General features: G+C 44.6%; 1 protein-coding gene across 4 annotated transcripts in view; it reads left to right on the forward strand.

Moving 5' to 3' along the window:
• The window catches only part of LOC146641946 (Krueppel-like factor 7), a 59,270-nt gene that overhangs the window by 26,588 nt on the left and 19,058 nt on the right, over window positions 1–13,624 (forward strand). For 2 of the 4 annotated variants that reach the window (XM_085398242.1, XM_085398243.1), the window contains one exon: window positions 11,755–12,382. In XM_085398242.1, coding sequence (XP_085254368.1) covers window positions 11,755–12,382 — 628 coding nt within the window. Of the gene's footprint in view, window positions 1–3,579; window positions 4,849–8,902; window positions 9,283–11,754; window positions 12,383–13,624 lie in introns of those variants that run through there. The other 2 variants (XM_085398241.1, XM_085398244.1) reach the window with 2 other exon arrangements.

Genomic DNA, 13,624 nt, shown 5'->3' on the forward strand with positions numbered 1-13,624 from the left:
CACCAGGTTTTTATGCTCTGAGTGCTCCATCATTGTGGCTTTCCTGCTAGATGAAAGGTGCTTTGAAGATCACACACAAACAGACACGCACACACATAAAGCTCCCATAACTGAGGCCTTACTTACTGTGCTCCAATCTAAAGCAAAATAAACCTTATTCTCTTACTGAGGCAGTCGCTCTGCGAATGTAACCGATGAGCAAACCCTGCTGGATTCGAGGAAAGCGAGTCCAGCAGAGCAGGGATAGAAAAACGGCGCCTATAAACAGCTTCGAGTGGCCATTGTGCCTATTAGTGCGCCCATCCAAACAAAAATTGACTGCATATAAAGGAGGTGTCAGGTTAACAACCAAATGTGCATTATTCCCTCAAACCCTGTCAGCAAATTGTGATTTAACAACTGGCAGTGTCTGTTATCAGCTCGAAGCCGACACTGTGTAAAGCCGCCTCGAGCTGCTGCGTTGCCAGGTTTTGACGGCGGCTCTGATTATTACTGTGAGGCTAATGTCGCCTGATAAGGCAGTGTGTGTAATTAAGCTGTTTCCGTAGTGTGTTATCGAAGCTAGGTGAGGCTCGGCTGCCTGGAGAGATGGAGCTGTTAGTCAGTGAGGAAGAGGAGGACGCCTGTCTCCTGTCTGTGGCATTTAAAGCTTCCTGTCCTTCTCTCCCCTGTTTTTCCTCCCTTACTCCAATCTGCAGCCTTTTATTTCCTTTTTTTGTTGCATACACCACCCTGTACCTCATCTTCAACTTAACCTAAATCAAAACCTGCTCATCTTCCACACACTGAGGCCTGTTTCTTCATCTCTCACTTGTCTGTCATATGTGTCTCGTCTCACCGATTTAACTCGGTTTCTCCTCCTTCAGCTCCTTCTCTTTGTGTCTCTTCTCCCTGCTTCGCTGCTCGGCAGCCCCTGCCGGGGCATCGGGAGCTCTAAGATCCCTCCCGGCCAAACACCGCACCCCCTGCTGCTCTCTCCACTGAGAATAACGCAGCAGCATGAGGGCGCTCCGCTATTCAGATCAGCATAGAGGAAAATGAGGCGTTATCTCCCACCTGTCTCCCCCACATCCACCCCCTCCATCCTTCCCCTCCTTCTGGCCCTGTAGGCAGGTTACCCGCTCATATGGGATGTGCCGATGACGCGATGCTTCTCTCCAAGGAGTCTAGAATCTGGGGGCCAGCTTTCGTAAGTGTGCAAGGAGCAAACCCTGAAGGGGAGCTTAGTCGGGAGGGCATGCTTTTTTGGAGATTTTATGTGTGTGTGTGTATATGGGTGAGATGGGGTTGGCGAGGGGGGCGGGTGAGTATTGCTCAGTGAAGCTATAGATTACCGTCTCTGTCAGCTGCGACGGCCACTGCTGATGAGCTCCTGCATGGTATCATTTGGTATCGATTAGCAAACACACACACACACACAAATGCACAAAAGCTTTTGGCGAGATGGCCGCCGCCTCGGGCTACTGGTCATTTAGCTGTCACCTCAAAGTGATGGTTTGGCCCGGCTCACCAGATCAATGCGAGACAGACCTTATAACACACTTTGGGCAGGAAAACACACACACAGCGCACAGACACACTCTCAGACATGCTCTCCGAATCGAGTGCCCGCCCAAACTTTTACTTCGATACAAGTGGGAGTCGTGTTTCTGGATTACAGATAACAAGATTTAAAAAAACAAAAAAAAACAACTGTCCTAAAATGAAATCCAAAGAAAAAGAAATAAAGGATAAGACAATCTGGTTACTTGGTCGGCTGCAGGCAAGATGTGAAAGCTGATATGATTGTTACCTACCTGTAGGGTAACGCTGTGATTAATTTCTCAGAGGGATTTTAATCACAGCCGATATCGCAGCGTTATTGCATTCACGCCCCGTGAAAAGAGGCCGAGGCCGCCCCATTTTCTGTGACCAATGACATTGTGTGATTTAAACAAAAGCATACAAGAGGCAATAAACAGACTGTCACTTGGATGCGACGCAACAAAAGGCAGAGAGAAGCAAAGCCGCATGTTAATACATGAATGTTACTGGCTTTTAAAATGAGTAATCAAACTCCTGCTACATATGAAATTGGCCAAAACAAATAATCAATGTGTCATGTTGATGACAAAGAGATTTCTTTAGGGGGGGGGGGGGGGTGACAAACAAAAGCGCATTCTGTGCAACCTCTATTTTGTTCTTCTGAAAGCTTCAAAAGTCAGCACGGCTAATGTATGCACCCATCTAAAGACATCACTCACGTCTGTGCTGTAAATATTGTAACAGCTTAGTTTTGTTTAACAGAAAAACTGAAAATAGAAAACAGTCTGTATGTTTTCCTCTATCTAAAGATAAAGATTGCTCTCAATCCAAGAAAAATTAGCCAGGGGAGAAGTACCAATATTTGCAGGTCCTCTAATGCCACTTGAGGCTGGCTGAGTCAGTACTCCTACAGCTCAATAGTAAAGTTGCAGAAAATCCTGTTCATATTCTCCATAGGGATTTTGATTATGAGACATAATGTTGTAACCATCCAAAGTTGGCTCACTGCGGAATCCCAAGTCTGTCTGATATCATCTTTATTTTACCAAAAAACTTGTTTTATCCACAATAACATGGAAAGAACTACTCTACCCACAGTCCAAAACTGAAACAGCAATGTTTCTGATTGATGGAGGTCCCTGTACCACGGAAATGTTTAAACCCTAAATTACAGTGTGAAACTTCACAAAGCACCTGAGCGGTGATTGCAGTCAGGAACTAAACACTGGGCCATACCTTCTATACACAGACAAACTTTATAATATACTGTAATCTGTTGTTATACAACACTATTATTAATCCTAGAAAAGCAACAGTAGTGGAAAGAATTGGTTGTCATCCATATTGGACATGATACAACCATTGGTTGCTAGGGGAAAATGTGTATTATTGTAGTGGTATGTGGATGTTTCTGACTGTTGTTGGATAAACTGGTTGCAAAGATGGTGTTGCACCTAAATCCCTGGTGGCCCCATGATCGGAAGGTCGGTGGTTCAAATCCACTGAACAGCTACCCTGCAGTACCCCTGAGCAAGGTACTGTCCCCACACACTGCTCCCCGGGCGCCCAATGACTGCCCACTGCTTCACTGAGTGAATGGGTTAAATGCAGAGAGGAATTTCCCCAAGGGGATCAATAAAGTATACTTTCTTCTTCTAAAACCTCCTGGTGGTTGCTTTGGTTGCTGGCAGGTTGCCACAGTAGCCTGTTGATTTTTATATTTTTCAGTCTGGGCGGTGTAACACACTTGATCCTGCATTGTCCATCATTTTGGATGTGTGACAACTATGGTGGCGAGTTAACATCAAGTGGTTAGTGGTCACGTGTCTCTAAATCTCAATAAACAGCCAATTTAACAGTAGAAATTAAAAGCTTGTTACAAGAAGACATTTTGGGTTTTGTTTCTGATTTCTTCTTTCGTAACAGCAACACAGGATCTAAACTTTTCAATTAGTCACCAGCTTTAGGTTAAAGTTTTGCTTTTTTGTAACATGAATTCAGACACGAGCAGTGGTAGCCACTAACTGTCTGCTAGGCGTCATGGCTAGGGTTGCCAACCGTCCCTTAAAAAACGGAATCGTCCCGTATTTAGAAACAAAAGTACACGTCCCGTATTGAGCTAATAAGGGACGCACTTTGTCCCGTAATACAGTGAGAATCAAAAGTAGTCTATAAATGTTTATGGAATTAACGCTTTGTTTGAAAACATAATTCCCAGCCCCTCTCCTGCTTTGTGACCAATGAGCTGACAGCACACTTATGACAATTCAGATTACCGCTCATCTCATTGGTCGAGGAAAGGTCGCTTGCGGAGAAAATACCGGAAGACAACAGATGACCACAACAAGAAGCATGGCCAACAGGGAAACAAACGCCGACACTGCGGTGCAAGTCTCGGACGACAGTACACCTAAAGCTGGGCAAACACTGTGCGATTTTTTCAGTCACGTTATTCAGCTCCTGCTCAAACTGCACGATTGACTCGCAGGGGTTAGAAGTTGGTAGGTCATGATGCAGGGTCTCACACTATACCGCCCGATGCTCTGATGCGACCCGAGTGCTCACACTGTGCCTCCATAAAATGAAGGTTATAACAGAAAATCTGTCGCTGTCTTTCACTCACACAGACACACAAACCACCACCATCAACTTTGCTAAATTGCTAATGAAAAACATTGATCAGGCAGCTGTGAATGAGCAGCAGTGTAAATCCAACTATTTTCACGGTTGTTGTGGTCGTGATAATTTTGTGATGCCACATCGAAAAGGCTCGGATGAGCTTTCCAAAGTTCTACAAGTTGTGCCTCCATCGCTTGTGTCCAGATCACACGCCGCACAGCCGTGCTGCTCCATCTTTTTCACCGACGTTTACGTGTTTGCGCGTGAGCAGTGTGAGCGGCTCACGAGCGATTGATGATCGGGAGCTGCTCGAGGTGTTAATCGCTTCAAGTTACCCCACGTATACTACACGATGCACGATGAAGGCCAAAATCGGGCCGATCACCAAATCAGTCGCACGACTCAAAAATCGTCTCAAAATGGACCAAAGATCGCACAGTGTGAGCCCAGCATTAGAGCAGCAATGTTTGTTCGCTCAGAGAAAGAAAAATAGGCTGCAAAAGCACAGGGAGGAATGGGAAAAGGGAAACACCTGGCTGGAAAAGGTCACCATAACACCTATAAAGCGCACTGCACTGTGTGCTGGCGCACTTTTTCCATAGGCATGCTTCTAATGGTGGGCACATGAAGAACATGAGGGGCGTGAAAGCTCGGGGAACCCTTAACCAATTTCTTGTCCACCAGGCCACGGCAGAAGCAGATATGGTATGTAAACACTGGTTTGTTTTTTAAACCCTCTGGTTAAGGTTAAAATGGGCATGTGCAGTGAATATCAGCGCTATGTGGCCAGAAGTGTGATAATATAATTTATTTTGTGTAATAAACAACTCCAAGGATAGATGATTACAACAAATAGATCACTAATACATAAAAGTAATACATAGATGAATAATGATGAGTTAAGATGCGTAATCATGGGAACAAGTGGGTTTACAAACAGGAGCAGCTGATTAGCTTTAGAAAAGCTGAAATAATACCTCAACTGAAGCCAATTGTACTAAATGCACTATATGTGCACTGTTACAAGAATATTTTTCGTTCTATTGCTTTCTATTAATTTATATAATTTTAAGTTAAGCAGGACAGAGTTCTTTTAAAGAAAGATTTACTTATATTCTCAAAAGTTAAGCATGACAGGCTTCTGTTTAAGAAAGAGACCTGTTTTACTGTGTTAATGTTGTCATTTTGAGCTAAAAATAAATAGCTAAATGATCATTTGTTTCCCATATGGTCATATCACAAAGAATATGCATCTGCTTAAATCAAATTCAAGTCAAATGGTTAAAAAATAATTTCACACACACAAAAAAGAGCTACCACACTGGGAAGGGTGAAGACAACTAGGTTGCCCGGCCCTGGCCACGAGGTGTCCCTTATTTATTTTTCAGGGAGTTGGTAACCCTAGTCATGGCAGCTAATTCATGTCACTAAACTGCACCTCTTAACGATATTTGTGGCGTCATCTAACAAAGAATATTGCTATAACAGCCTATCTGAGTCTGTAAGAGGTCTGTTTGTGCATTCACACAATAAGCTAACTAAGCTAGTTAGCCTAAGCTGGTAACTTGGCACGATATCCTCCTAGTTAAACATTGTGGAACATATAAAACTTCAGTACTAATGTTATTCCAGAAACCAGCAAGTCGCATCATAGTGGCTACATAGATCTTTTACATACAGTGCTGCCAGATTGCCTGGTTGTTTACAAATTAGCCTATGCTAAGCTAAATTAACCAGCTGTTTGCTCTAGCTTTTATATTTTCATTTCTTTTCATATAGCTAAAGGCAAAAATCAAAGAAATGCCAAAGTTTTATGTCAGTATAAATATCAAACTGCTATATTAGTTTATCATTACAAATATCTTTGCTTAAGATGTTTTCGTAGCATTAAATTTAAGTTTTGTTTTTGTTTTTTTATGACAATCAGACTTCACAGTGTGTGAAATCTCTAGCCACTACCGAGACTTTAATTCTCAGGAAAACTAAATATCCATGCAACACTGCAAAGAAGGTGCTGCAGGGAATGATGGGTCATCTCTGAAAAGATGTGACAGCATCCCCCCCACTCTCACAGCCTCAGTGTATTTAACAATAGTTCAGCATCACCCCTCCTGCTCAGGACCTCCTTATAGCCCTGCCCTTTTCAACCCTGCTAGCATCAGCTCTGAATATTATTCATAGCACCTTGTCTCTATCAAGGCATCTGTAAAAACTAAACACGATCATCCTAAAATTAATGAGCCATATCCACCCCATTACGTTTATCTGTTTAGTGGTGTTTTGGGCCTTCCTTTAGGGCATTATGCATGCTCGTCTGTTCATATTTATAACCCAGGCTTTTTATTAGCAGCGTAGTGGGGTGCTAACAGTTGGGAGGCAGCATGCGCTTTGATGGTGATGGCAGGCGGCTCAGCGCAGGCCAAATGTGAAGGGAGGTGATGGAGAGAGAGAGGATCAGCTGCCAGGCCAAGGGCCCCCATGGAAGAGGGGAGGAGTGAGAGCGAGACAGGGAGGAGGAGAAATGAGAAAAGTCAAAGTGTGAAGAGTGCAAGTGAGTGAATCGGGCCTGGTTCACAGCTCTCAGCCCACTCGACTTTGTGAAAGGCGTGTGAGTCTTGTGATCAGCGAATATTTATCACACCTGCTGTATTTTAAGCCTCACTAAGCAGAGGTGTGTTGTGCACGTGTGATTTCAGAGTGTGGCTCAGTAAAACAAAAGGCAGCAAAGGAGGAGGAGGAAAGGCAGTTTAGTTCAGTTGATATGAGCTTGATCAAAAAAATTTACATGAAACCAGCTTCATGATATTTTTATTTATATTTTTGTGCCTGAGCTTTGTGACTTTGGAAGCTGAAATGTATTTTCTCGTGGACCGTTAAATAAGATAACTGTTAGATAAATAGGAAATCTCACGAGTAGAAACTCATGCAGCATGGAGAAAAGACGCATGTCTGATGGAAACTTGGTCCATGTGTCGCTGAACCTTTTTAAAATGTTTCTGTGCTAAATGATCTGATAAAAAGGAAGTTCTTTTCAGCATAGACAATCTTTTGTTTCTTGTAAAGGTTATTTTGAGCATTCTGAAGCCACAGCATGAAATTAACCAGAGCTGTGCTCAAATTGCAAACGATGGTGAGAAAAACAAAAAAAATGGCTAGAACAGCCATAGTAATACAAAATTTAATGTAAGAAAACCCTAGAAAACTCACATCATCTCAGTTTTTGAGATGATGATTTTCTTTATTAAGGAATAAAAGTTATCCAAACCTACTTGGCCCTGTGTGAAAAGGTAATTGTCCCTTTACACTAATAACTGGTCGGGCCATACTTGACAGCAAGACCTGCAATCAAGCGTTTGTGATAACTGGCAATGAGTCTTTCAAATCACTGTGCAGGAATTTGGTTCACTCTTCTTTGCAGAATTGGTTTAATTCAGACACTTTGGAGGATTTTCCAGCATGAACGGCCAAAACATTTCAGTCTGAAAAGTCCAGACTTTGACTCGGCCACTCTAAAGCCTTCATTTTTTTTTTTTTTTTTTTTTTTTGAGTCATTCTGAGGTGGACTCACTGCTGTGTTTCTGATCATTGTCCTGCTGCATAACCCAAGTGCTCTTGAGGTTCAGGCCATGAACTGATGGCCGGACATCCTCCTTCAGAGCAGAAGTCATGGTTCCATCAATTACAACAAGTCGTCCTGAAGCAGCAAAGCAGCCCCATCACACTACCACCACCATGTTTGACTGTTGCTGTGATGTTCTTTTTATGAAATGCTGTTACTTTTATGTCAGATGTAACGGCACTTAAACCTTCCAGAAAGTTCAGCTTTTGTCTCGTCAGTCCACAGAATATTTTCCCAAAAGTCTTGGGAATCATCAAGATGTTTTTGGCAAATGTGAGACGAGCCTTTGTGATCCTTTCTGTCAGCAGAGGTTTTCTCCTTGAACTCTCTCATGGATGCCATTTTTACCCAGTCTCTTTCTTATTGTGGAATCATGAACTCTGACCTTAACTGAGACAAGTGAGGCCTGCAGCTGTAAAAACCCTTAGAAGTGGCTTTGTAACCCTTTTCAGACTGATAGATGTCAATGACTTTGTTTCTCTCCTGTTCTTGAGTTTCTTTAGATCGTGGTGTGTTAGCTTTTTTCCCCCTAATAATGCTAACAACATCTACATACATAATACAAACAAACCTTTTTGTCACTTTTGGAATCCCAAACAATTTATCACCATGTTCATTACCTTGTTCGCTAATTCCTTTTTGGTTTGGTTAGCATGGTGCTGCAGTGATTTGCACTTCGCCTTACAATAAGAGGTTTTACACTCAAGTCCACCGCCTGCCTGGGACATTTTTGTATGGAGTTCGCATGTTATCCCTGGGTACTCTGCCTTCTTACAAATGTTCAAAGACATCCATGTTAGGTAATTATTGAAGTAGTGTTAGTGGAGACCTGTACAGGGTGTACTAGACCCTCCCAAAGACCTTGAACTAGGTAAAGGAAATTAATCGATAAACTAAATATGATTAAAGATAATATATAAAATTAATTAATTAAATCTGATTGATAATGAACAAAATTCCTCCTAAAGTTGGTCAGTGTATCTTTCTTTTGGAACATCCAGGAGCAAATGCTGCAGATGACTAGTTGATTCAAATCGAGGCTATTTTTAATGTGAAGCAACATTGCTAATGACTACACCACCGTGCATGTAGATCTACTGTGTACAAATGGCATCCACGATTTTTTCTCTTTAAATACAGAATACAACAGAAAAAAGAAAAACAACAAATGAAAAAATACATGGATGTCTGGAGTTGCTGGGAAGTCACCCAACCACCCGCTTGAAGGAGGAGGTAGAGGAGGAGGCGGGGCTGCTGGAACGGCCATTGGATTGTCTCAGCTTATCTTGGCTCGCATGAAGGAATCATCCCGAAAGCCTTTTAGGAAACGGACCCTGGCTTTGTGCAGAGCCAATTGATGCCGACTCTCCAGATCGGCGTTTGTCCAAATGGAGTCGAGGCGGGCCATGAGTGTTCCTTTATCCTGGCTGTTGTGGGATGCTTTGGCTCTTGATTTCACACACACAGATGCCAATTGCACATTCACTTCAGGCCACAACAGCAACGAGCAGTTTATGCATGTGCGTAGGTGTTCACACAAACACCCGTACAAGAGCTGCATGATTACACACACGGTAGCGCAATTATACACACGCGCACTTGCAATAATTACGCGTGCACGCACACACGCACACACACGCACACACAAGACACTGGCATAATTACATGCGGCCACATACATACACCCACACCACTTCACAGAGGAACTGCTGATCAACTGCATGACCTTCTCTCTAACAATGTTAATGTCACCACCTGGGGGAGGTTGGAGGGTGGGGGGGGGCTTGATGGAGTGATTGGAGTGAAGAAAGACAGATTCAAAGAAAGAGCCCACGATAAGCTTGTATTGCCCATCACCGCCTCACCTGGGGCCCGCTTTCATCCTCCGTGCAAGGGTTAGCGTCTTCCCATTCTGTGCACACACACCTTATACATGCAGGCATGCACATGCATGCAACGCTGGAGTACACCCCCGGCACCTCGCCGTGGGTCGTAACCGAACATTTATCGTGCGTGAACCCTCCCCTACGTGCTTGCGTGCAAGAGGCCTGTGCCTCGCCCGCTGACAGGATCCTGTTACGGCAAATGTCACACTCCCAAAAAGGATTCACCCCCCCATGGAGAAAATGAAGTCAAGACCTTCGCTCACACTGTGTCACTCTCCCACCTTGTCCCCCCACCATCACTCTCCTTCAGTCTCCTTTTTCCTCCTCTTCTTCTTCTTTTTCTTCTTCACCTTCCTCAGCCCCGCTCTCCACTTATCCATTTCTATCCTCTTTTCCGCTCCCTTGAACTATCGCTGCCTCGCACACACTCACCTTGGTTTGCAGTCCTCAGCATTTTGCCGAATAAAGTACCTTTTAACTGGATGGTTTTTAGCGGATAATTAGTCCTCACCTTGGGAAAGGAAGGGACAACAATGCAGGAGGAAAAAAAGAAAAGTAAAAAGAAAAGCAGGTTGATTTTTTGGGTGGGGGGGCAATCGGTGGATGGGCTGAAGGTGTTAGAGGCCATGCTGTAAACAGAGCAGGGTTGCGTTTTTTCTATAGCTCACTGACCGACAGGTGCTTCTCCCGTCACATTTCGACAGCTTCAATATTAAATTCGCTCCCAAAGAGAGAGCGAGAGAACAGCGAGTGGGACGTCTCCCTTCTCGTTCAGCGGAGCCATCAACGGCAAAGACCTCTCAGACGGCGCATGAAAGAACGTATTTTTTTAAAGCCATCACCAGGTAAAAAACCCCCAGCAAAAACAACATGTAGGCGTACAGTCTAGGGAGGAGACACGGTGCATTATCTTCACTTCTCGCTGTAGATGTGGTCCAGAGCAGCTTTTTAATTTGATGTCAGTATGCAAATACTGTAAGCAGTCAAGAACAAAAAAAAAACCCAACAACTCCAAATCTCTTTTTGTTCCTGGAAGAAAATGACTTAAAGGAGAAATCCCTCGGCAACACACCCACCCCTCCACCTCACCTTCGAAACAGGAGAAGAAAACGTGCAGTTTTATTTTTAGAAGGTGCAAACAAGGAAAGGGGTGGTGATGGTGGGGTGGGTGCTGCTGTAAGATTGTAAATGTCTCTGATGTGTTCAGTCTGCACAACCTTATTCCTGATAATGGAACTAGCTGCTCTGTCTGTCAGTGCCTATTTACACACAAATGAAGTGGCGAGTTGCACGCGCCCAGTGGAGCTGCTAGCCTCCATCTCAGCTGTCAAAACGGGTTAGTGGCTACAAGCAAAACACAACGATCCCTCGGATCAAACTGTGGCCGGCCATTCAAATGTAATAGCTTCATCCTTGGACATGGAGCGTCTCTTTCCTCCCCCCTACTCCCCAACCCCACCGTCACACGCTCGCTCTGCCTCCTAGAACCTTGCCGGCTTGTTGGAAAGTAATAGACTTCTCAGGATGCCAGTTCGCACAAATCTGGGATGCAGCCTTTTATTTGCCCTCCGCGGGGAGAGGTGTTTGGAGTAATAGGGATGAAGCGGACCATAACTACAGCTGAATAAATCTTCCTATCTTGGCTCAGTGGAAGCCTGTGTGCACATGGTTTGTCAAAGCTCCATAAAATGTTGTTTGATAGGAGTTCTGTACAGTTTAGGAGTTCTCCTCCTGCTTTCCCCGTTGCCTCCTCTTTTTTCTTTTTTCTCCTCCCGTGCTACAGCGGTTGCAATCAATCAGTGTTTAATCAGCCGTCTTGCTGGAGTTGCCAGGTAATCCTGGCTGTCTTGGTGGCTATCTGTGTTTGTGTGTGTGAGTGTGTGTGTGACAGCTGGCAGAGCTGCTCTGTTGCCTGTGTGGGTGAGTGGATGGCACCATGCAGGTTTTTCTCTGCACAGCATGTAAAGGCATATCGGATGATCTGATGGGCTGTTGAAATTGTCAAGTGGGATTTGAGAGCGAGGGTGTGCAAATGACCGAATGTGTGAATTTGCCTGGGTTAAATCTAAACCGAGTGTTTTTTCTCCCGCTTTTTCCCTCCTGTAGACCTGCCTGGAATTGGAGCGCTATCTGCAGACAGAGCCCAAGCGTTTGTCGGAGCTCTTTGACCAAGACTTGGATGGCCTCCTAACTCCAGCCTACATGAAGGAGGATGGAGAGGAGGAGCTGTCAGACACCCTGCTCCCCAGCCTGCCGAGCCTCCCAGAACCACCGAGCCCACCTCCGGTGATCCTTTGCCCTACTCGAAAGAACTTCCCTTCCCCTGGCGCTGTGAGGAGAGACCTCAAACCCAAAGGACAAGGGCTGGAAAATGTAGAGGGCATGGAAGGGGTCCACCAGGCTCAGCTGAGTGCCGTCACCTCCCTGACACCTCCGTCATCGCCAGAACTCGGCCGACACCTCGTCAAACCCAACCAGACGCTGACGGCCTCGGCTGATGGGACACTCACCTTGAAGCTGGTAGCCAGGAAGGTGGGGCTTAGCGCAGCCAGGTTGGTGGCGGGGCACACGCTTCCTGTCCAGGTGAAAGATGAAGATGAGGGGGCTGCATGTGTGATCGGGGTTGGAGAGCTACCAGAAAACAAGAAGAGGATTCACCGCTGCCAATTCAATGGTTGCAGAAAGGTGTACACCAAGAGCTCCCACCTAAAGGCCCATCAGAGGACACATACAGGTAGGAAGTCTTCTTCTTCTTCTCTTTTTATCTGCTCCCTTTAGGGGTCACCCAAGCACATCATATGCCTCCATTTCATTTCTAGCATCCTCCTCCGTCCTTCACTGCATCCACAAATCTTTTTTTTCTTTTGCTCCTGCCTGGCATCTTCATCTTCAGCATCCTTTGTCCAACATATCCATTATCCTCTGCACACGTCCAAACCATCTCATCCTTGAATAAACCTGAACTTTCACTCTGATGTACTAATTTCAAATCTTGTCCATTCTGGTCACTCCCAATATAAATCCTGTCATCTTCAGTTCGGCCTCTGAACCACACTCTCCAAGCCATACATCATAGCAGGTCTCACTACCATCCTGTAAACTGTGCCTTTCACTAGTGCTGCTATGCTTCTGACACAAATCACCCCTGACATGCGTTTACTCTCTAGTGAGTCTCTAGTCCTGCTGACGGTCCCCTGGACAGCAGGTATGGGCAGCAGTCCTTGTCCTCTAGCCTCTGTAAGCTTGGTGCACAGGAGAAGGTTCTTCTTAGAGTCGTCCTCTATCTCGCTGTGGACGTCTAGAGCCACAAAAATGACTAGCCAGCCTTCTGGTATGGAAACATGACACAGGAAGGCCTGAGTCTAGCTGGTTAGTAGCGACTGTACTTTCAAAATAAGAGGACAGAAATGTTCCACAAGTAAATACCTTGCAGATGGCATCACTCATACGCAATTGAATACGTAATGCATACATAGCATATAGCTTACACAGCACAGGGCACAATGTCAGATTCCCACTATTAGAACTACTACAGAAGTATTTATAGTCTTATCATACTGTATGTGAAATTGACACACAATATTAAGTTTTCATTTTCAAATATCTTGTCAATAATGCCAATAAATAGTTACCTTTTAACTCCAATTCTGAATTTGAGCAGAATAGTTGGGGCACTTTTCAGATATGATTTCAGTAAGCCGCTTTCAGCGCGGCAGCTCTGAGGGCGCCTCTACAATCACAGGTAGCCCCTTCATGAACCTGTAATAAAACTGACTGACGCTCATGGTTGGTGACAGGTTAAAAAGGCTCAATCCTGAAGCTAAATGACCGCTGCACGCCGAGCGAGACACAGACAGACACCGAAGATGAAAGAACAGGATTCAAAGAGTATTTTCTTCTTTTTTATAGCACACACTCTGACTCTTTTCTTGTCTTTGGATGAGCACTGAGTTGGGTTTTTTTTTTTTGTGTCCAA

Source organism: Rhamphochromis longiceps, linkage group LG23, assembly GCF_057381845.1.
Source record: "Rhamphochromis longiceps isolate RC_006_pf linkage group LG23, R_longiceps_female_GT1.1, whole genome shotgun sequence".
Taxonomy (NCBI): Eukaryota; Metazoa; Chordata; class Actinopteri; order Cichliformes; family Cichlidae; genus Rhamphochromis; species Rhamphochromis longiceps.